Source organism: Equus asinus, chromosome 20 (assembly GCF_041296235.1).
Source record: "Equus asinus isolate D_3611 breed Donkey chromosome 20, EquAss-T2T_v2, whole genome shotgun sequence".
NCBI lineage: Eukaryota > Metazoa > Chordata > Mammalia > Perissodactyla > Equidae > Equus > Equus asinus.
Window position 1 is genome coordinate 79967537 of NC_091809.1, and position 25206 is coordinate 79992742.

The window sequence follows — 25206 nt, forward strand, 5'->3', positions numbered from 1 at the left end:
AATTTTTGACCAGAGGTAGAATTAGGACTTTGTATTGAGAGGTAAGTCACCTCGGACCTCTGAAGATCTTGGTTACGATTAAACATCCAGTTAGGTATCGCTCTGCATAGGGTTCTGAACTCTCCAAAGTCAGTAGGTATGGTCATTTCTCGCTCAGATCTGAATTGGGAGTCAAGGTCCTTGTTTTTAATTTCAGCTTTATTGCTGATTCATTGTGTGGATCTCAGTTCCTTCAATAGTAAACTAGGAGTTTGGGGACCAAAACAGTGATTTTCAAACTTTTTTTTTTTTTTGCATTGCTTCTTAACCAAATCTTACATGGAGCACAATATATGAAACAGGTGAGAGGGAGCTGCCTTGATTGTTATAGGGGAGAGAGTCAAGTGCTATAAACTGGAGCTGGACGGACCCAAATGGCCTGCCCTCCTTCTCTCCCGTGGCGGCCTGGGAAGCCTGCAACACAGTGTGAAAATACTGATCTGTGAAAGATATTTCAAAACAGGGACCCACAGACCAGTGCTGAGCTGTGAAAATTTTCCTCAGTCCACGACAAAAATGAAAAATATCAGGAAGATGTAGTCAGTTTTCATAAAGCTAAATGTAGTCAGATTTTAAAATTTCCCTTTATTCAGAGATTCTCTCTGTATGGGTGTGCACGTTTATTAAAGTGTCCGTGTGTGTGTGTGAAGTGACAGTCATAGTAAACAACAGTTTTTCCATATTTGACATAACAAGAAAGTAGCAGCCCCATGTGTCAGTTTTTAAAAGTGCACTAATAAACAAAGAGACAGTGTTTTTTAACTCATCCATAAAATGGGAAAGTCTGGGCAGCAGTGATCGAGAGGTTTGCTGCTGTCAGGATCACCTGGTCCCCAGCCTCCGCTTCTGTACTCATGGCCAGAGCCTCTGAACTCTACCTTCAAGCTCAGGCTCACCCTGCACCCCGGGATAAAGTCGGTGCTCTGGGATCCTTTGTCCCTTTTGCTCAATTCTGGCCCTAATCTTGTGTGCTAGCTAGGGTCCGCCTTGGGATTTTGCCTGCTTTTCTTTTTCTTGAGTCATTTCCCTGTCAACCTGCTTGTAGTCTTAAATTCCACCAAGGACTGGACCCTTTCCTGCTTTTAGTTACCCCTCTCAGAGACCACAGTCTTACCGAAACCCTTAAGCCAGTGGCTGGAGCCCCACTGCCCAGTGGCAGACTCCTGGGTTGCTCGTGGTCTGTCTGCCTGAATTTCTGAAGAAAATCTGCTTCTGCTTTCCCCAAACATGTTTCCTCCTCCTTGTGGCCTCTACTGCCCACATTTCTAAGTGATGCCCAGTTTCTGTTTCTGTGTTCACTCATTCAGCACACACAGTACCTGTTTTTGCCAGGTCTTGTCCCAGGGACGAGTCCCAGAGAAGAGCGTAAGGCATGACTCGCTCTCAGTGAACTCACAGCCCTGTCGTGTTCTCCAGTGTACATTCTCTCCACTGAACTACCCTTGCAACTCCCCTTAGTGACTGCCTGCCTCCTCTGTGTCTAGTTCTAGGTCCTAGGCCCCTCAGTTTTCACAAAGATTTACCTGATTTTTTTTTTTAATTTTGGGTGTACATCATTATATTTCACTTTCTGTGTAGATTACATCATGTTCACTGCCCAGAGACTAATTCCAATCCATCATCCTACACATGTGCCTAGTCACCCTTTCGCCCTCCTCCCACCCCTTTTCCCCTCTGGTAACCACCAATCCAATCTCTGTCTCTATGTGTTGTTTGTTGTTGTTTTTATCTTCTATTTATGAGTGAGATCATATGGTATTTGACTTTCTCCCTCTGGCTTATTTCGCTTAGCATAATACCTTCAAGGTCTATCCATGTTGTCACAAATGGCTGGATTTCATCCTTTTTTATGGCTGAGTAGTATTCCATTGTATATATATACCACATCTTCTTTATCCATTCATCCCTTGATGGGCAGCTAGGTTGCTTCCAAGTCTTCGCTACTGTGAATAATGCCACAGTGAACATAGGGGTGCATATATCTTTACACATTTGTGTATTCATGTTACTTGGATAAATACCCAGCAGTGGAATAGCTGGATCATATGATAGTTCTATTGTTAATTTTTTGAGGACACTCTATACTGTTTTCCATAGTGACTACACCAGTTTGTACTCCCAACAGCAATGTATGAGACTTCCCTTTTCTCCACATCTTCTCCAACACTTGTTATTTCCTGTCTTGTTAATTATAGTCATTCTGACATGAGTTGATATCTCTTTGTAGTTTTGATTTGCATTTCCCTGATAATTAGTGATGCTGAACATCTTTTCATGTGCTTGTTGGCCATCTGTGTATCTCCTTTGGAGAAATGTCTGTTTAGATCTTTTGCCCATTTCCAAATTGGGTTGTTAGTTTTTTTGTTGTTGAGATGTATGAGTTCTTTATATATGTTGGATAATAACCCTTATCAGATACATAGTTTGCAAATATATTCTCCCAGTTGTTAGGCTGTCTTTTAGTTTTGTTGATGATTTTCTTTGCTGTGCAGAAGCTTTTTAGTTTGATGTAGTCCCATTTGTTTATTTTTTTCTATTGTTTCCCTTGGCCAGTCAGACACAGTCCTTGGAAATATGCTGGTAAGACCAATATTGAAGAGCTTACTGCCTATGTTTTCTTGTATAAATTTCATTTAAATTCAAGGCTTTAATGCATTTTGAGTTAACTTTTGTGTATGGTGTAAGATGATAGTCTACTTTCATTCTTTTGCATGTGGCTGTCCAGTTTTCCCAACACCATTTATTGAAAAGACTTTCCTTTCTCCATTGTATGTTCTTGACTCCTTTGTTGAAGATTAGCTGTCCAAAGATGTATGATTTTATTTCTGGGCTCTTGATTCTGTTCCATTGGTCTGTGTGTCTGTTTTTGTGCCAGTACCTTGCTGTTTTGGTTACTATAACTTTGTAGTATATTTTGAAATCAAGAATTGTGATGCCTCCAGCTTTGTTCTTTTTTTCTCAGGATTCCTTTAGCTACTCAAGGTCTTTTGTTGTTCCATATAAATTTTAGGATTCTTTGTTCTATTTCTGTGAAAATTGTTATTGGAACTTTGATAGGGATTGCATTGAATCTGTAGATTGCTTTAAGGAGTATGGACGTTTTAGCTATGTTAATTCTTCTAACCCAAGAGCATGGAATAACTTTCTATTTCTGTGTCTTCTTCTATGTCTTTCAACAATGTTTTATAGTTTTCAGTGTACAGGTCTTTCACCTCTTTGGTTAAGTTTATGCCTAGGTATTTCATTCTTTTTGTTGCAATTTTAAGATTTACCTGCTTTTAACTAAACCATGCCTGGCTTTGTGCCAAGATATATCTAGCAGATAAAAAACCTTTAACCTCAAGTTTGGAAAGAAAATTTTTTTTTAATTCTGAATTTAACTTCAATATCAAGTCCCCATCTGGCCAGTGATAGAAATTGAAGTTTTAATCATCTTAGGATAAAACTGGTCAATACAGGATTTTCTCAGTTAGTTCAGGTTCCCTTTTTTTTTTTTTTTTTACATAAATGGAACTATATACCAGATTTTCTTCCCTAGCTTTATCAAGGTATAATTGACAAAACTGTATATATTTAAAGGGTACATCATGATGACTTGATATGTGCATACATTGTGAATTGATACCACAATCAGGTTAATGAACACATCCATCACCTCAAAATTCAGGTGTCTCTTGCTTTCTTCATGGGCTGCTAATCAAGTTCCCAGAGGCTTAGGGAACTGGAAACTGTTCGTTGAGGCTAGAGCACAGAGTTTGAGAATGGGGGAGGAGTTATATGAGAGACTTGAGGGTGAGAATAGGACTCTCTTATCTTTCTATCACCACATTAGTAGAGACACGTAGCTGCCTAGGGAATGTTCAAATGAATGATTTAGTTACAATATTTGGTTATAACTTTGTAAATGGTTATATGGCTATACAAAATTACAGTTAAAAAAACTCCAACTTGTTTCCAGGTATTGTTGTTTTGAGAAATTCACTGTTGAGGAGGGGGGAAAAAAGCTTCAAAAACTTTCTAACCTTCGCAGCTGGCCCAGTGGCATAGTGGTTAATTTCACACGCTCTGCTGCAGTGACCCAGGGATCATGGATTAGGATCCTGGGCACAGAGCAACATACCACTTGTCAAGCCATGTGGTGGTTGCAACCCACATACAAAATAGAGGAAGATTGGCATAAATGTTAGCTCAGGGACAATCTTCCTCAAGTATAAAGAAGAAGATTTGCAAAAGATGTTAGCTCAGGGCCAATCTTCCTCACAAAAAAAACCCAAAAAACAAACAAAAAAACCTTTCTAATCTTATTCCCAGGACTTAAGTTCTAAAATTCTGTATATTGACTTTCTGACCTTCTTCCCCAGGACATAAGGTCTAGAATTCGGTATGTTGAAACAATGGTATAAAGTACAATGAAAAAAAAAAGAAAGAAAGAAAAACTCAAAATGGAATGATGTACTAACTAGGCTGAAGAGACAGGGTGTGCCAATGACCTACACTTTATTTTACATTATCTATCATTTGTTTATTGTTTCTTCTTATTCCCTACCTCCTCACCCCTTTTGGATATGAGGTCAGTGAACAAAATTCTTCATGGCTGGTGAATCATATTAGCCAAAACACTCGGCCGAGACAGAGAAGGGAATAGATTTCATAGAATGGGAAAATTCTAGAATATGAGATCTTGAAGGGCCTTTAGAGAATGTTTAGTTCCAAACTCCTCAAATGACAGAGTATCCGGAGGTCAAGAGAAGGGAACTAATTTGCTTGAGATTATACAGCTAACTGTAAGGTAGAACTGAAACCCAGGTTTCTTGACTTTCAGCTAGTGTTCCAGATGATGTTGATGATGATACCATCTTGCATTTGTCTAAGACCATGTGGTTTATAAAGTGCTTTTATACATATTCTGGTTTAGAAGGCTAATTTAGTACAAGGAGCATAGGTCTTGGAATCATATAAATATGTGAAACCACAATATTGATGAGTTCAATCTTAATATGGTCTTGGGTAAGTTAATTTACTTTTCTGAGCCTCAATTTCTGCATCAGTAAAATAGAAACGAGACATTCTTCACAAGATTATTAAGAAGATTAAATAAGAACCCACTTAAAGCATATAACAAAGCGTTTGGTATATGATAAGCGCACACTAAATATCTGCTGAATGTATGGCTGAGAAATTGTCGCTGCCTTCTCTATGGTCTTCACAACAGCCCTTTGAGTATGTGTACCATGCTATTCTTATCTCCCCAAAACTGAGACATCCCAAATAATCCTATTTCTGTTTTGCCCAAACTCAAAAACATTTTTACTCTTTATGATTAATATGTTTATCAAATACATTTTGCTGACCTTCCTGATTCAAGATGCATTATACTTAAGTTGAGGCGCTCAAAAATGAAGGTGTCTCTTTAAATGTACCATTACTACTAATAATAGCTAATATTTACATAAAGCTTACTATGTACGAGGCAGTGTTATAAGTATTTCACAAGCTTAACTCATATAATCCTGTGAGCTAGGTACCTATTATTATTTCCATTTTACAGATGAGGAAACTGAGGCACAGGGAAGTTCAGAAACTTTCCCTAGTTCATACAACTAGTAAGTAAAGGAGCTGGGCTTCAGGCAGTCAGGCTCCAGAATCCGTGCTCTTAACTGTTAAGCCATCCTCTGAAATTCCAGATGTAGTCCTTCCCTCAAGCTGTCACAGTACCTGTAGAGGGTCTTCAGTGCATGCACAAAGACCTGGGGAAAATTCACTGCTGTCTCTGCTCTTTTGTGATGACTTTCTCTGGCTTTGCCAGCATAGCTGCTCTCCCTACATTCCTTTAAGAGGGCATTACACAGAGTTCTTGCTGCTTTTAATTTCACCCTAAACCAGCTTTTCTCCATTCACCTAAACCATAGCTTCAGTTTTCTCTGAATCTAGAAAAGATGTTTTCATCCCCACTAGAGTCCACATAATTATAAACAGAGCTGAGGGGTCAGCTGTGGGGCTTGGCTATTGGTGGATACATTTTCCCCTTAAATTCATCAGAGGAGTGGCCCTCTGGACAAAGGCACCAAGGATGTGCTTCTCACATGATTGGTGATCTGAGTAGAAAAGGCTTTAGGTGAGGGACCAGAGACCTGGGTTCTGATTCTGGGTCTGTAGTTTTACTTGCAGTATGAACCTGGGCCAACCATTTTTTCACTGTTTTAGACACTGGGTGTGTTAGTTCAGGTTCTCTGAGAAGCAGCTGTCAAGATGAGTTTAGATGTGCAAGAGGCTTATTGGGTGAAACACCTGTGAGAGGTAATGGGAGGGAGCCAGAGAAGGGGAGGAAGCCTTCGGTGGGATGCAGATCTGACACCTGTGAGGGAGAGAAGACAGGAAGGAGGATTGGACACAATGCAGTTCTAAGACAGTTTGGTCAGTGGAAGTTCTCGAGCCAAGGTCTCCCATTAAAGGAGTCCTGTGTCTCACAGGAACAGGCCTGTGTTAGTGCTCCTGCCGTTCTTTGTCGCTGGATGAGAACAGGCCATGGAGAGTTGAGGATGCAGAGGGGCCAGCAGCTGGGGTTGTCAGTCAATTTTGCTACCCACATCAGATCAGAGATCTAAGAGGCGTATTTTTATGGCCACCACACTGAAGCATCAATGATGAACAGAACATGTGAGGTTCACACTCTTAAAGGGGCTTATAGTCAAGTGGGAAGAGACAGATCAAAAACCAAATGTTCAAATGGTAGCATTAAGTGCTTTGAAGAAAAGAAGACAAAGTCACATGGTAAGGAGTGACTAGAAAGCCGGTTAGGTCAGGTGATCAGGAAAGGCCTCTCTGGCGTTGGTTTCTTTATTAGTCATATTAAAATAGTTTTCTTCTTCTAATTCCACTGGATATTTGTGTAGCACTTGTAATGTGTAAGTATATGCTTCTCGTCTACCCTCACATAGAGCTACATAATAGAATGAGTGCTCAACTTGATGGGAAGAAGACTCGGGTTTGAATCCTAGCTTAGGCATTTCCTAAGATTCTATAACATTGAGTAAGTCATTTTATTTGTCTGAGTCTTAGTTTCTTCATATGTTAAATGAATTGGCAAAGATCATTGTCCTGCCAACTTTTCAGGGATTTTATAAATGTCAGAGTTGTTGAGAGCAGCCTACGATTGGAGAATAAATTTTTTAAAAATTCCTTTTACAATAGCATAAAAAGTAAAATACTTACGAGTCAATTTAACAAAAATCGTGCAAGACCTCTTTACAGAAAATGAGAGAACATTGCTAGGAGAAATTAAAGAAGACCCAGTAAATGTAGAATGATATCATGTCGTGAAATAGAACATTCGATATTGTTCCTTTGTTAGTTCTCACCAAATTGATCCTCTGCAGAGTCAGTCCAATCTCTGTCATAACCCCCTCCCTCTTTTTTGTATTAATTGGCACCAAAGCAAAGTAGAAGCTACTGTATTACACATATGAAAGTGTTACTGTTTTTTCAAAGAATATGTCAATAACACTGCTGACCTTTTCAGTTGTAATTTTGGACTTTTTAGAGAACTTCAGGAAACCATGTTAGATCATTAAATGGAAGCTCTTTTCATTTTCCTCAGAAGTACAAAAGTATACTCAGAGCTTATAATGTTTATGGTTCTTCCAATAAGATGCATTACTAGAAAAACACTGAACTGAGAAACAAGAGACTGACATCCTTGCCCAGGTCTGCCACTCAGTCACTGGTAAGAAAATCACTTGGTTTATCTGGACCTTAGATTTCTTATCAGTAAAATAAAATATTGAACTAAATGATCCCGTGGTCATTTCCAGACCTCTGCATCTGTGATATGGAAGAAGAATAAGTGGTTTATGATCAAAAAGAACAATCTGGTGCTTTTTTCTAAGCCTATCAATACAAGTTTATCATGTTATTCTCTCGAAGCTTTTGAGTCTGTGTGCGGACCAGCAACTAGCATGTTGTTTGTGCCCAAGATGTGCTAAAATGAAAATGAATGTGATTTCTTATAATAATACTAATGAGCTCTCCAAACTAGCTTTTCTTGTGGTTCCTCTTCTTGATTATTTCAGAGCATAAGTTTGGGATTCATTGGTCTTGGTTTTAGCTTACTTCTGTCTCCTTAGTGATAAATTTAAATTAGATGCTAATATATTGAAAGAGGACATGATTATACAAACAAGAATGAAAACTTTTAGTCCAAGGCTTGGCAAACTTTCTCTGTAAAGGGCCAGATGGTAAATATTTCAGCCTGTACCACTCAAATATTCTCTATCACAAGTACTCAGATTTGCCGTTGTAGCCTATAAGCAGCCATAAACAATATGTAAATGAATAGGTTTAGCTGTGTTCCAATAAAACTTTATTTATAAAAACAGGCAGTGGACCAGATTTGACTTGTGGTCTATAGTTTGTCACTCCCTGTACTAGTGTAATAATATGCCTTGGTGCACCTGCTCAGATATCTGTGCGTATGGTCTTAGTGTGTTGGCCCTCCTAGTGGTGTTAAAAAGACAGTGCTCCCTTTTGGAGTGGAAAAAACCTAGAGTTGCTGAGGCAGCAAAGACACAAAACTGAAAGATGAGTGGGGAAGCTACCCTTCACCACACAAAGGCCAGTTGAGGCCATTTGCACCCTCTGGGACCAGTTTGGGCTCTGATCAAACCCTGAAGGTCTGTGAACGCCAAGTTTACGATCTCCCACACCAGGTTACCTCCCACAGTGGAGTGCTGGGAGAACGTCCCTTTGCAGCACACTCCTGTGCAGGAACTATGGCATTTCTTTACTCCCTAGGACCACCCTACAGGTAGCTGATTTACAAATTAGGTCTCTTAGATTCAGATACCATCCCTAGGTTCCATAGCTAGTAAGCTGAGATTCAGATTACAAAAGTCCATGTTCCTTTCCCTGTACCACGCTGCCTCTCCTGAAGCCAAAGTTCTGCTTCAGATTACGCTGCAGATCTCATAATTCTCTAGGCAAGCTGCAGCTCTTAGAATCCCTGCCTTGCTGTCCAGATAGAGCAGTTTCAGGTATTGTTCTTGCGATTATTGCCACTGCTCATGATTCTTGATAAGTTCCCACCATTGTAATGTCTGACACTCATGTTTCGCTCATGATTGCTAGTTGTCTCTTAGTGAAAGTCACTGTAAAAGGAGGGAGAAGCTTACCTCTTTTAAGTTCATTAGCTTAAAATTACAGTGACACATTTTCGATATTTTCGTGGAAAGGTCACAAAGATCAAATGCATCATTGACATGTGAGTTTATGGTGCCCACTAGATGGATTGATTCCTATGGGAATACTAATGGATTCCCAAAGTTCCTTGGGGGAAGGGAGATGTGCTGCCCTGAATATAAATTTGCTCTCTCCAGCTGCAGTATAAGCTCATAGAGCAAGGACAAGATCCATGCTTTTTGACAAGCCTGCAGCTCTCAGCACAGTGCCCACAGTCAGTGCTCATGACCCTAAGTAAATGGCAAGAGTGCTTCGTTCCACATATGTCATCTATACAGAATTCGAAATATATTACGATGTACGCCTGAAATTTATATAATGTTATAAACCAGTGTTACGGCAAAGAAAAAAAAAGTGCTTAATTCCAAATATGAATTAACTCTTTGAAGGGGACCACCCAGCCCACCCAAGCCCCACCCAAAGGAGCAGGAATAAGGTCTGCATGACTGAGATGTGCTGTAAGTACAGCAGGTAAGGTGAGAACAAAGCTTGTAACCTGATCTCTCTAAAATGAACAGGACAATGCGTGGCTAAATATAGAAGGGCTGTCTAGAAACAGAAACACGCACAACCCAGAAAACTCAGTAAGTGATAACAGTTCCTTCCGCCCTAAAGAACACTTTACGTTTGGATCCTGGAGCTATTCTTTCATTCTTCTGACCCAAGGAGGAAAGATTCTCACAAAACTTACTGCCATGGTGTGTTTATTGAACACGTTCTTGTTCTAATCCGGATGTTTGCTAGGCACAGAGCATTGTGCTAAACACCATCAGAGAAACAGAGATGGTCTAGATCCTGACTTCTGACAGCTCACAGTCTAGTTTTGTATGACAAGATTTGTCTATTTCCAACATCAAATAAACAGCAAAATGAAGTACTATAAAAGGTTTAGAGGAAGGTGTGATTAATTCTAACTAGAAGCTTAGGGAAGGAAGCCATGGTATTTGCTCTGGGCCTTAGTTTCCCATCTCTAAAATGTGATGCCCCAGGGCAAAGAAGGTTATGTAAGGATGTGTGACCAGGGACTGCGACAGCCACTCGCTCTGTTTCCCCTGTGCCCTTCACAGAATCGATTTCTGAGAGATCATATGGGTTAAGGTCAGGATGTTCTGACTCAGCTCTCAGAGCTCTGAGATGGTGTTCTTTCTCAGATCCTTCCTCGGCAGCGGGGTGGGGAGGCGTAGTCCCTGAAAGGTCTCACGGGGTCTCACGTTACTGCCTGGCTCTGGCTCCTCTTTTTTCTTCCTCTGCTTTATAGTTTTTATAAACACTAGGAGGCTTATATTTTTGAACTTGGGGAATTATTTACACTAGTCTTTAGTAGTTTGATCCAGCAAATGTTTACTTACCATGTAAATGTGAGTAACATTATAAACGCATAACAAACGAACAGTTCCGCCAGCCAGTGTCCTGATGATCAGATCTCTTGACTTGATTGCCCCGCCGCACACACACTCTCACGTTATAGAGAATATATCTTCATTCACATTGATACATCCATTTTTTTTTTTGGTACGGTAGAAGGACCCCTGGACTAGGAGATCTGAATTCTAATTCCAGGATTCACATCTGACCCACTGTGTGGCCTTGGACAAGTAGTCTTACCTTTCTCGGCCACAGTTTCTCCAACTCTAAATGAGAGATTTGGGCATGTGGGGAGGGTGACAGTGATAAAGGAGAGATTGGACTTAGGGGCCCCTTCCAATTGCTATATTATGTGAGTTATTGTATAGAATAAAGCCATTTTGTGTTTGGCCTTAAATTTTTGAATAACTCCTCTAATTATGATGTGTGCCCAAAGGTTTTGAGGATTATTTCTTCTTAAATAATTTCAGGCCTGTGATTGTAAGTTAAAATGGCAGAGAGCTGTTGATACAGACTTGCCCTCAGCACCTGTCAGCATGCTTTTGTTTTTAGAATCCTCCACACATCTGACCCTTGTTTTTCAGTTAGCTTTCTATGGGGACCACTCACCCTGTAGAATCCTATACCATTTTCTGTTTTCAAAATTCTTTCATCAATCATCTTCTCCCCATTAGAAACCTTAGAATGTTAGCAGGACTTCAGGAATAAATGATGAAATGAACTAGTGTCAAGCCAACAACCATTGATTGAGTATTTAATAATTACTATTTAGCCATTTTTCATCACATCAAATCCTCAAAAGAACCCTGTAAGGTGGATGTTCTCTTTGGCATTTGACAGCATAGGAAATGAAGTACAGAGAGATCAAAAGTTTTGCCCAAGACCCTTTGGTAAGACTCCCACATTTCTGAACCCACGTCAGGGCTCTTTCTGTCACACACTGTTCCTTTGGGGTGGGCCATAGACTGATGATATGAAGGGCCAGTGAGAACATGGATGGTTTCTAATTTATAGTTTTGATGATACAAAGAGAGATTTTGGAAAGAATTTGTTCTTTCATTTGGCTTTTGGAGCTTGCTTTGCCTTTGATTTTTCAGCCAACCCTAATTCCTCTGCCCCAGAATTAAGAATCAGAAATTGTTAAAAACCAAACCAGCGGATCTTAATCTAAATCTCTGGGTAAATATGACTCCTTAGGTCTTACGTGGTGCAACTCTCTTAAGTTTCCCAAAGATGACTTTGATGTGTATCCCTGATTAATCCAAGTTCTTCCTTTTATAAATAGGGAAAACGAGGCCCAGGAAGGTGAAATGGCATGCCCAAGGTCCCTCAGCCAATTTGCAGCAGACCTGGGCCTAGACCGTTATTCTCCCATAAAGCTAATACCATTCACCTCATAAGGATCTTGTGGGAACACTTCTCTACATGGGTGACATAATTGGCTTTGAAGACAGTGAGATCTGTTTCAGTTCTAGGCTCTGCCACTTTCTAGCTAAGTGACCCCAGAGGTCATTGTTAGCTCCTCTGAACTTTAATTTCTTCGTCAAAAAAAACCCAAAAACAAAATGGAGGTAATAATATCTACTTCACAGGGTAGACTAGAGACACATAGTAGGTGCTTAGTAAGTAGCAGCTGTGATGATTATAGTCAATATTGTCCTTTTTGTTCTCATTCATTCTGCATATAACATTTGTGCAGGGTATAGTTGTAACTATAACAGTGATAACAATTACCTTCCAAGCGTCCATTATAGCTTGGAGAGCAACTCCATACCCCTTGGCTAATTTCAAGGTCTCAGTCAGTTCCTGTGTACTCCAGGAAGGAGCAATAAGAATGGTGGAGCACTATGCTAAATGCTTTATATAAATGATTTCCAATCCTGACAGCAACCCTACAAAGTATGTATTCACCCTACTGAACAGGTGAGCATCAGAGAGGTTCGCGTAACTGTCCGAGGCCACAGAGCTAGGAGTTAGCAGAGCCAGGCTTTGAATCCATTTTGGGCTCCAGCATGGGCTTCAGTCTACCACTTTATGGGTTCTGAGACCCGCTGAAGCTTGGGGTGGGGATTTTGGGGGGAAAGGATAAAGATTAAAAGGGCATTGAGATAAGGGAACCAGTCATTATTTGGCCAGTCATCTTTTCCAGAAACTCCCGCCAACCGCCCCTTTCCTGCTCCTGTTATCACTAGCCAGTTGATGGCTGGGCTGGGCTGGGCTGGGCTGGGCTGGGCTGGGCTAGGCTAGGCTAGGCTGGGCTGGGCTGAGCTGGGCTGGGCTGGGCTGGGCTGGGCTGGGCTGGGCTGGGCTGGGCTCAGCTCAGCTCCTCCACTGAAATCCTTCAGAGCTTTCCTGTTCTAGAGTTTTGCAAGAAGGTGGAAGGAGTGTTTGTATGCTGGGCAGGCTTCCCAGGGGTGATTGTGGAAAGGAAGGGGAGTGATTTTGTAGGGCCCTAAAAAGAATCCAGGACGAAGAGGAAAAAATAAAACCCTGTTTAAAAGAAAACAAATTGACTCAGGCATTTTCTGGCATTATCTTTAGTCTAGACTTGGAGATAGCAGCCCAGGCCAGGAGTCTGGAAACGTCCATTTTCTTCTTGCTGTATAACTGACCTTCCTAATGACCCAAGACACATCATTACAACAGCCTTACAGCCACGTACCAAAAACAGCCCAGACACACATTGTTTAATATTTCCCTTTATCTTTACCATTCTTTCCTTTCCTCAAGAGGTACCCAGGCAATAAAAAAAATTCCTATTAACGTTTTATGGGAATGTGCAGATTTGTTTTCACACCCTTGTCTCATTCACCTTTTGTCACAGTCTCATGAGACAGATAGGCAGGCCAGGGATTATCCTCCCAGTTTGATAGGTATGGGACTAAAGTTCAGAGAGAGACCTGTCCATGATCTCACAGCTAGTTAATGGCAGAGCTGGAAATGGATCCCCAGTCTCCTGGCTCTTGGCACATGCATGAAGTCCACTCACTGTGAGATGGAATTTCAGCCTGCTTGGATCTTTTGACCCCAAACCATGAGTTCTTGCTATTTTGTGTTGCTGAACTTCCCACTGCCTTGCTGTGATTATGGGTTGAAGACCTGAACAGTGGGGTTGGAGGAGGTGTAAGGAACTGAGAGTAGGAAAGGGAGAGTGTCTCTTACTCAGCATACTCTAGTAAGGACTTGGTATTTTACTGAGTGTCCAGTTTTCTCCTCAGAGAGGAAATAAAGAAAAACTAAAGGTCAGATGTATTTAGTTAGACTACTGTTAATCTCTTGCATATACTTAACACTTCCTATGTTACAAAGGGCTTATGCATGTGTGTGTGTTTAATTCACATACCATATATCACTCATTTGAAGTGTACAAGTCAGTGTTTTTTTAGTATATTTGCAGGGTTGTGCAACCATCACCACAATCTAATTTTGGAACATTTTTATCACCTCAAAAAGAAACCTCATACCCATTAGCAGGCACTTCCCATTCCCCATCCTCACCCTAGCCCTAAGCAACCACAAATCCACTTTCAGTCTCTGTATATTTACCAATTCTAGACATTTCATATAAATGGAATCTATCTTCTTTTCACTTAGCACAATGTTTCAAGGTTCCTACATGTTGTAATATGTATCCATACTTTATTCTTTTTACTGCTGAATAATATTCCGTTGTATGGATATGCTGCATTTTGTTTATTTATTGATCAGTTTACAGTCATTTGGGTTGTTTCTACTTTTGGCTTTTATGAATAATACTGCTGTGAACATTCATGTACAAGTTTTTGTATGGACATATGTTTTTATTTCTCCTGGGTATGTGCCTACAAGTGGAATTGCTGTATCATATGGTAACTCTTTTTGAGGAACTGTCAAATTGTGTGTGTGTTTATAAATTTACTGGTATATATTTCCCATGCTATGAAATTCACCCATTTACAGTATACAGTTGAGTGGTTTTAGTATTTCACAGGGTTGTGCAACCATCACCACAATCTAATCTTAAAAAATTTCCATCACTTAAAAAAGAAACACAAACCTCATTAGCAGTCATGTTCCATTCCCACTCCCCCATCCCAGGCCCCCAGGCAACCACCGGTCTACTTTCTGTCTTTATGGATTTGCCTATTCTAGACATTTCACATAAATAAAATCATTCAACCTGTAGTCTTTTATCATTGGCTTATTTCACTTAGCATGGTGTTTCGAAGATTCATCCATGTTGTAGCATGTATTAGTACTTCATTTATGTGGCTGAATAATATTCCATTGTATAGATATATCACATTTTCTTTATCCAGTCTCTATGTCTGTTATCACATAGTGGTCTCCCTGTATGTCTGTCTCTGTTTTCTCTTCTTATGAGAACACCAGTCATTAGATTAGGGCCCACCCTAATCCACCATAACCTCATCTTAACTCATTTTGATTTAATTACATCTGCAAAGACCCTATTTTCAAATAAGGTCACATTTGGAGGTTCTAGGTAGGTATGAGTTTTGGAGGGACACTATTCCACCCAATATAGGCACCAAGGAATAATCATATAAATTCAAGTAGAAATCTTTTAAAGTTGCAAGCAAAAGTGGGATTTTGGCAAGGTTTACTGCCAAAACAGCTTTGAAAGAACTTCTCTGGGTCTGCAGACCATAATAGAGCTCACTGGTTTTATAGACATAGCTTTATGTTGGTAGAATGAAATTCCAAGTGTCTGTGGGCCCAAGTCATCCTAACCCTTACTTCCTTTTATTAAGAGACTTTGAAAACCTCTCTGATTTTGACCACAAGAAACAAGCTTATTTGGATTTTTGAGCTAGGGAAAATTCTTTTATTCATTCAACAAACATGTATTGAATACCCGCTACGTGCTGGGACTGTTCTAGGCACTGGGAGTACAGAAGTGACTAGAACATATTTTGAGTACCTACAACATGCAGAGTTTTCTAGACCCTTTATGCATTTCATCCTTATAACCACCCTATATCAGTTTGTAAATAAGGAAACTGAGACTCAGAGAGGTGAAATGATTTCTCCAGCTCTTCAGGTAGGCTGTCTGGGTCACAGCTTTGATTCCGCAGCCTGAGCTGGAGGCAGAGGGCTCCAGAGGTGAGGACAAATCATTCCTCTTTTATACAGACGCACAGCCCAAGCATTCAACATAGGGGCTGTGAAAGATGTTTTGGGTGACAAGGCAGGATAAGGAGGTTGTGACAAAATGGGCTTTCTTGTCAGACTGGGGAACCTGGACTTAATTCTGAAGGCAATGAGGAGTCAGTGAATAATAATGAAGGAGTATGACGACTTATGCTGTGTACTTTATTTAATCAACACATATTTATGGAGTTGCGTTGCACACGGGGCTTGATGCTGGGTATAAAACTGTTACAAAAGAGACAGAATCTCTGCCCTCAGAGTTTACAGCCTGATATGTGGAGTGATGAGACAGAGGTTGGTATTTTCCTGAAGTTCTGTTCAAAACAAAAGGCAGTGGTGGTGAGAAACAAGGTTTAAGAAGTGAACAGGAAAATGGTTTTAAAAAGAGAGAGCTTTGTAAGTCATCCTGAGGATAACAGGGATCCATTGAAGAATTTTAAGCAGGGCAGTGACATAACATGATGTGGTTGTCAAGAAACAGGAAAGAGTCACAGATAATGCCTAGGCTTGGAGAACTGGTTGGACGGTGATGTTGCTGTACTTCACTGAGACAGAACACAGGAGGAGGATGAGGGGTTCAATTTAGATTGTTGAGCTTGACCTGCTTTTGGGACATCTGAATGGAGATGCCCAGAAGACGGAGGGATATACAACAGGGAGCCCAAGCGAGAGAACTGAGCTAGAGATTAAGATTTGAGAGATGTCGTCATGTAGGTCGTAACTGAAGCTGTGAGAGTAGACCCAGGAGAGTCCCCAGAGTGAGCGTGAAGCCACAGCAGAGTCTGGGGCAGAACCCTGAAGAATGTCCCATTGAAGGGCTGGGCAGAGCAAGAGGCATCCAGGAGGACCACGGAAAATGCAGAATTGCACCAGAGGCTTTCTCTTTGCACTTTCCCTGTGTCTTCTCAGGTAGCAGCTTGTCTTCATTCCCTGGCGCCATGGCTGCTCTGTCCCCAGCTTAAACCCTCTCTCCTCTGCCATTAGAGAGTTCATCTTGCAAATCTAATGGAGTAATGAAGCCATTGATTTTGTTAACAAACGTTCAGTTCACTACAAGATCTATAATGGGAATTCATTTTGGAGGTCAATACAGCTGTCAATGGAATTGTTTTTCCCCAGAGGCTTCTGGCCTTTCTCTGTTGTACACTGGCAGAAGTTGTCCTGCCTAGCATCAGAAAGACTGGAGAGTAATTAATGCTGTAGAGCTGGTGGTCCTGCCTAGGGCCATGAGAAGGGTACAGCTTGAAATAGGTCAGATAACAGGGAGTGGAAACAGAACTATGTCCCCTCTGAAATGATTTGAATAACCATAGAAGGCAACCATCACCACCACTAAAACATTATCCCCCACTAGTTATCACATCACCAGAAATTACATCTTTAAACCTTTATTACTTTTGAACAAAAAATTTCACTCTTAGAATTACTGTATGCTGAATTATTGTTTTTGTTTATTCTGCAAACACAGATTAAGAACTTTCTATGTACCTGGTCTTTATTAGGTAAACGCTGGGAATGTAGAGGTAACAACATCAGTCACTGTTCTTAGAAACCCATGGGCGAGGCAGAGAAGCAGAGTGACAGTGGATATAACGAAGCATGGGCCAAGTGCTGTTGGCACCCAGAAGACCGAGTGCAGGAAGGTTTCAGAGAGAATACGATATCCGTGTATGGTCTTAAAGTCTGCATACGAGCGCCAGAAGAGTAGAAGAGAAAGCCAGGCAGAAGGAACAGAGTAAGCCAAAACAAAGAATTATAAAAGGAGCTGGTGTGTTCAGGGACTGATGAAGCTTCCATATGCCTTGGTATGGGAGGAGAAAAGCAGGAAATAGGTCAGACTGTGAAAGGCCTTGTATGTTATGCTAAGGAATTTGGACTCAGCTTAGAGAGCCAGCCAAATGAATAATGCCCTCGGCTTCGGGTGTAGCACTCTAAGCTATTATCTGTCTTTAATACCTCGCTTCCTTTCTGACACAACAGACGAGACTTTAAGATAAGAGTTAAGAGAAAAAAGGCCAATAGAGAGTGGTGGGTACAAGAGTTGGGCAGTGAGGAACATCGCTGTCCTCAGAGGACTTGAAAGGGCAGACAGAAGGAGCTGGGACCAGTCTTAAGGGACAGCTCCACATACATTTGTGCTTTTATCATTAATACAGTAAGGCACAGCCCAGGGCCTCAATGAGTGAGTCTCCGGGAAGCAAAGCTTCATTTAACAAAGCCAGCCTTCGCTTTGAGGGAGGTGATGATAGCAGGAGCCCGCAAAAAGAAGGAAGGCAGTGGTACTCACTGCACCAGTGACTGGCCTTACCTGAGGGCCAGAGTTGCACTCCTGGGCCACAGGTAGCCACACCTCCTGGAAGTCGGGGCAGATACTGGGCAGTACCTGCCCAGGCTGTGATAGAGAGTGGCCTCCAGGTGACTCCAGGAGCAGTACAGAGGTACAGAGCCAGGAGGCCACAGCCCTCCTTGCTGGGGGTTGGGGGCAGAGAGGGAAAGAATGCTGCTGCTGGATCACTGCCTCTGCTCTTAATATTTCTTCTTCCTCTGACAGCCACTTAGGGACAAGGACTCCTTTCCTTCCTTTTTCATTCACAGAGCTCTTTCTCCTTTTCACAGACTCCCTGAGAAACATTTCCTCAGCCAGTCACGGCCCCCGCTCTTCTCCAGCTGAGCTCAGCAGCTCCAATCAGCACCTTCTCCGAGAACGAAAATCCTCAGCCCCATCGCACTCCAGCCAGCCAACCTTGTTCACATTTGAACCCCCTGTGTCGAACCACATGCAGCCCACCTTGTCCACCAGTGCACCTCAGGAGTATCTCTACTTGCACCAGTGCATAAGCCGGAGAGCAGAAAATGCAAGGTAGGAGACTGCCATGGGCAATAGCTGCTTGAGTGACCACTCACAGGGCCTGCTACTTTTCAGTCTCTGTGTTTTAATTTTAAAGACAAGGGAGTAAAATATTACCTCTTTTCATGTGAGCAAATACATATTTATAGGAAAAAACACCATTTTTTGCTTAGATAAACTTTACATTTTACTGGTATCATCTGTGTTGCTATACAGTGATAATTGGATTCCACAGAGACCTCCCAATATCAAAAATCGTGCTATAAAAATTTTTTTGTTTAATTTGAGGAAAAAAAGGCATTGAGGGCTAGAGTTTCAGAATGGAAAAAAAAGAGTCAATTTACTTGTTGGCCTTAAGAGTATAACTATAAAACCTTAATATTATTGAGCAAATCCATATTTCACTTTTGTTCTAGAGCTACACTGTTCCATATGGTAGCCACTAGCCACATGTGGCTATTTAGACGTGAATTAAAATTAAATAAAATTTAAAATTAAGTTCCTCCATTGCACTAGCCACATTTCAAGTGCTCAATAGCTATACATGGCTAGTGGCTACCATGCTGGATAATACAGAAAGCACACATTTTTATCGTCACAGAAAGTTCTAGAGCTAGGATTCGCTGCTTTAGAGTAATAGTCTTTGTCGTTCTAACACCACCAGCTCTCTCACAGGTACAAAGCCTGTACATATTTTTATTGCCTTTTATTCTCATTGTTGGGATAAACAAAAGCACAGAGCTCATTGGCCCTGCCAGAGCTGGTTCCCAATTGCTACCAGGGCTGGCAGATTACAAATCATATTCCTTAATTAATTAATTTAGAAGTGTCTAACTTGCGTTATGAAAATTAAGGCTATTAGAGAATTGGCTGTGTTAATATATTACATCATAGAATATTTTCATGTATAATCTCTCTTGAACCAGCCGAACACACTGAGAGATAGCCAGTGTAGATCATTTAGCTCCATTTCATAGATGAAGAAACTGAGACTCACAACTAATACATGACGGAGGTAGGACTAGAACCCAGATCTTCTCATTTCTGGTCCTGTACTCATTTCTCGACACTATGCTACTGTGGTTCTGATTTCTGAGTTATTTACCATCACACAGCAGAGGCTCCCGACACTCATCTTAAGGCTGCCTCAGATACCAATTTTCCTGAAGCAGCATGATTCATTTGTGTGAACTTTCACTAGTTCAGCCTTCACCAACTTATAGATGAAGAGCTGAGTTCTGAAAAGGTAGAATGGATTAGCCAAGATCACAAGTTAGTGGCAGAGCTGTAAATAGCACCTGATTCTCCTGAAGCACAGACCAGAGACACTGTGGATTAATGAAATCATCTTATAGGCTTTGGAGTCAGTCAGATATGGGTTCAAACTCAGGTTCTGCCACTTCTTTTTGACCTTGGGGCCACTTATTTAACCTTCCTGACCTTCACTGTCCCTATATGCACAATGGGAATGATTAATTCAGAGGCTTACTAGTGAACATAAAATGACAAAACATACATAAAGGACCCAGCAGTAGACAGTCCATACACATCGCCAGTGTTCCTGTGCCCCATCCCCTTCTACGACATGTATGATTGCCTGGGGGTAGAGAATGGGAGGCCTTACAATCATAGTTCTAGTGAAAGACAAAATCTGTTATATTGGTGCCTCTCAAACTTTCATGTGCATATGAAATACCTGAAGGTCTTGTTGAAATGCTGGTTCTGATTCCGTAGGCCTGTGTGGGTCCTGAGAGCCTGCCTTCATGCTAAACTACAAGTAATGCCAGTGCAGATTGTCTGCACATCACACTTTAAGTAGAAGGTCTTATATAATATTAACAACCGCCACCACCTTCACTCCCGTGATGCCGCTAAAGCAACAGAACAAATATATAAATGTCTCTGCTTGAACTAGCAGTTAGGGCCCGCTCTCTACACTCTCTGTAAAACCTCTCTTTATCTTCCTAGCTGGAGTTCATTTCTACTCTGAATTCTCATGGCAGTTTTTGATTCTGTCTCTCACAGCACTTGGAACTTTCTGCCTCATAGTATCGGTTTTTATGTTACTATATTACTGCTCTTTGAAGATGGGACCCAGGGCACACAGTAGGTGCATAATAAATATTTGAACAAATTTGTGTTGTAGAGAGAGAACATAATGGAGGAGATAGAACTTATCTGCAGCTGGGGAAGCAGCTTTATTGTAGGACTTTGACCAAACTGTGCTTTTCTCTGTCATTGTTTTCACTTGTGTGGGTGTGGGAGCAAGAAGGTGATAAGCAGGATCTCAGGGAGATTTTTTTTTTTATTTTATTGAGGTCATAGTAGTTTATAACATTGTGAAATTTCAGTTGTACATTATTATTTTTTTTCTGCTTTTTCTTCCCCAAATCCCCCCAGTACATAGTTGTATATTCTAGTTGTGGGTCCTTCTAGTTGTGGCATGTGGGACGCCACCTCAGCGTGGCTTGATGAGCAGTGCCATGTCCACGCCCAGGATCCGAACCAGCGAAACCCTGGGCTGCCAAAGCGCAGCACGTGACCTTAACCACTCGGCCACGAGGCCGGCCCCCAATGTACATTATTATTGATCAGTCACCATATAAATGTGCCCCTTTACCCCTTGTGCCCACCCCCTAACCCCTTTCCCCTCTGGTAACCAATAATCTGTTCTCTTTGTTCCCAGGGAGATTTTTGGAAAAATGAAGTTCAAACATTTTTTGCAGTATTCTAAGGGGGGTTGGGGGGTGGGAAGGAAGCTTTCTTCAGTCCAGAAAAACTATATAATTTCTAATAGTAGTGGAGTAGCTTGTATGATACTAAACATCCTGTAACAGTTATAAACTCTGGACAAAACTTTAAAAAAACAGCTGTTTAAAGCACCGAGGAGCAATCATAAAGCAGACAGAAACTGGAAGAGATGTGACTCTTAAAAGAAGGGACCCACACTGGGCTGGGTCCAATTTACATATTTTTTCTATAAAGGAAATTCCTATAACGTATCATTCAAAATGTTCAGTAGACAATGAGAAATGGCTAGACACATGAAGAAATTGTAAAAGTTGACCTATAGTTGAACTCAGTTCATAGAAACAAACAAAAATAAACCCAAATTGTGGAGTTAGCATACAAAGACTTTAAAATAATTGTCTGAATTTCTTTAATTTATGGAAAGAAAATGGATAATGAGTGAAGACATGGTGAAATTTAGGGGGGAGAGAGAAACTCGGAAAAAGAGCTTAGGAGTTCCAGTTCTAAGTGTGGGACAGACCAAAACCAGCATAGCAAAGGCTTCGTGAACTAAACAGATTTGCACTACCACACAGAGAACAAGGATCAACACTTGCAGGCTGAACCTAACCAGGTGTATTGCCTACAAAAAGAAAAACATCAGCATTCTTCCAGGGATTGTAACAGAACCCAGAGTCTACACGACATAATACCACAACATTCAGGTTATAATTCAAAATTTCTCAGCATACAGAGAACCAGCAAAATGTAACTAGATTTCAAGAGAAAACACAGATGTCAATCCCAACATAAGCCAGATGTTGGAATTATCAGATACAGATTTAAAAACCCATATTATAACAATATTCCATATGATAAAGGAAAACACACTTGAAATTAATGCAAAGGAGGTAAAAACTCTCTCAACCCAGAAGTCTACAGCCTACAAAGGTATCCTTCAGGAATAAAAACAAAATTAAAACATTCTCAGATGAAAGAAAGATAAGAGAATTTCCAGGAGATCTAATTTAAAGAAATAAGTTCTTTAGGCTGAAGCAAGATAGTACCAGAAGGAAACTAAGATCTTCAGGAAGGAAGGAAGAGCAGCAAAAATAGTAAATATCTGCATAATTATAAAAGACCATTTTTTCCCTCCTAAGTTCTTTAAATTATGGATGAGTGTTGGAAGCAAGTATTAAACATTATCTAGTGGGATTTTCACATGGGTTTATTTCACTTCAGCCTGAAGAGCTTCCTTTACTATTTCTTGCCATGTGAGTTTCCTCATAATATATTTTCTCAATTTTCATTTATCTGGAAATATCTTTATTTCACCTTCATTTTTGAGAGATATTTTACTGGGTATAAGATTCTGGGATGATGGTTTTATTTTCTTTCAGCATTTTAAAGAATACCAATTCTATAGTCTTCTGTTGTCATTGTTTCTAATGAGACATCAGTTGTTATTCTGATTCTCATTTTCCTATATGTGATGTATCTTTCTTCCTTTGAATGATTTTTTGCTCCCTTTTTAAAAAATTGTGGTAAAATGCACATAACATAAAATTTACCATCTTAATCTTTCTTTTTCTTTCTTCTTCTTCTTCTTTTTTTTTCGGTGAGGAAGATTGTTGCTGAGCTAACATCTGTGCCAGTCTTCCTCTATTTTGTAGGTGGGATGCCACCACAGCATGGCTTGATGTACACATGAGCAATGTGTAGGTCTGTGCCTGGGATCTGAACCCACAAACCCTGGGCTGCCAAAGCAGAGTGCACAAACTTAACCACTGCACCACTGGGCCAGCCCCATTTTAATCATTTTTAAAGGTACAGTTCAGTAGTGTTAAGTACTTTCACATTGTTATGCAACCAATCTCCAGAACTCTTTTCATCTTGCAAAACTGAAACTCTGCACCCATTAAACAACTCCCCATTTCTCCTTCCCCCTAGCTGCTGACAACATCCTTTCTGCTATTATCTGTATGAATTTAACTTCTCTAAGTAACTCATATAAGTGAAATCTTACAGTACTTGCCTTTTCGTGACTGGCTTATTTCACTTAGCATAATGTCCTCAAGGTTCATCCATCTTGTAGCATGTGTCAGGATTCCTTTCCTTTTTAAGGCTGAATAATATTTCATTGCATGTATATATACCACATTTGTTTGTTGACCATTTGTATATCTTCTTTGGAGAAATGTCTATTCGGATCCTTTGCCCATTTTTTATTGTTTTGATGTTGTTGTTGTAGATTAATATCTAGGTATTAATCCCTTACGAGATATATGACTTGCAGATATTTCTCCCATTCTGTAAGTTGCCTTTTCATTCTGTTGATTGTGTCCTTTGATGCACAGAAGTTTTTAATTTTGATGTAGTCCAGTTTATCTATATTTCCTTTTGTTGCTGTACTTTTGGTGTTCATATATAAAAAAATCATTGCCAAATCCAATGTCAAGAAGCTTTTCCTCATGTTTTCTTCTCAGAGTTTTATAGTGTTAGTGCCTACATTTAGGTCTTTGATCTGTTTTGTGTTAATTTTTATATACGGTGTAAGGTAAAGATCCAACTTCATTTTTTTGCTTGTGGGTATCCAGTGTTCCCAGCACCATTTGTTGAAAAGACGGTCCTTTCCCCCACTGAATGGTCTTGGCACCCTTGTTGAAAATCATTAGACCATCCATGCGAGGTTTTATTTTGGGGCTCTCTATTCTATTCCACTGGTCTATGTGTCTGTCTTTATGCCAGTACCACACTTTATGCTGTATTTACTGTAACTTGGTAATATGTTTTGAAATCAGGAAGTGTGAGACCTCTAACCTTGTTCTTCTTTTTCAAGATTGTTTTGGCCATCTGGGCCTCTGACTAATTTGAGATTTTTTTTCTTTATCTTTGTTTTTTAGCAATTTAATTATGCTGCCGTATGTGTGGGTTTTTTTGTGTTTACTCTGTTTGGGGTTCACTTACCTTTCTGGTTTAACGTGTTGCTGTTTTTGATCCAGTTCAGCCAGATTTATACCACTAGTTCTTCAAGGTTTTTTTCTGCCCCATTCTGTCTCTGCTTTGCTTCTGAGACTTCAATTATTCATAGGCTAGGCCACTTGATACTGACCCATATGTCACTGATACTAATAATTTTTTTTCAATCTTTTTTCCTCTCTGTGCTTGGTTTGGATAACTTTTTAAATTGATTTTTCAGATCTAAGATTCTCCCCTCTCCCTTATTTTTCCTTTTCTTTTCCATTTTTTGAGGGGTAGTTGAAGTACAGTCAGTGTCATAGATAGAAACTTTCCTCATGCCCCTTTGTAATCCATCCTCTCTCTGCATCATTCTTCAGGAACCACTGACAATATTCTGTCACTATATTGTTTTCATATTCTAAAATTTTATTTGAATGGAATCATACAGTATTTACTATTTTTCCTGACTTCTTTCAATCAGCCTAATACTTTGGGGATTCATCCATGTTGTTGCATGTATCATTAGTTGTTTCTTTTTATTACTGAGTAGTAATTCAATGTATTCTTATATCACAATTTATTTATCTATTCACATGTTGATGGGCACTTAGGTTGTTTCCATTTTGGGCAATTACAAATTAAAATGATTTGTACATAAATAGTCACTAACAAATCTTTATGTGGGCATTTGTTGCATTTCTCCCAGGAAGTACCTAGAAAACTAGGCCCCGGTTGTTTAACTGGTGAATTCTGTCAAATATTCAAACATAAAATAACACAAATATTACCCAAATTCTTTTAGAAAATGTAAGAAGAGGGAATCTTTTGTAACTCATTTTATGAAACCAGCATAACCCTACTACCAAAACCTGACAAAG

General features: G+C 40.3%; 1 protein-coding gene across 2 annotated transcripts in view; it reads left to right on the forward strand.

Annotated features, from left to right (window-relative positions):
- The window catches only part of GAB2 (GRB2 associated binding protein 2), a 181249-nt gene that overhangs the window by 130457 nt on the left and 25586 nt on the right, over window positions 1–25206 (forward strand). For both annotated transcript variants that reach the window (XM_044752193.2, XM_070490582.1), the window contains exon 3: window positions 18406–18649. In XM_044752193.2, coding sequence (XP_044608128.2) covers window positions 18406–18649 — 244 coding nt within the window. The remainder of the gene's footprint in view (window positions 1–18405; window positions 18650–25206) is intronic.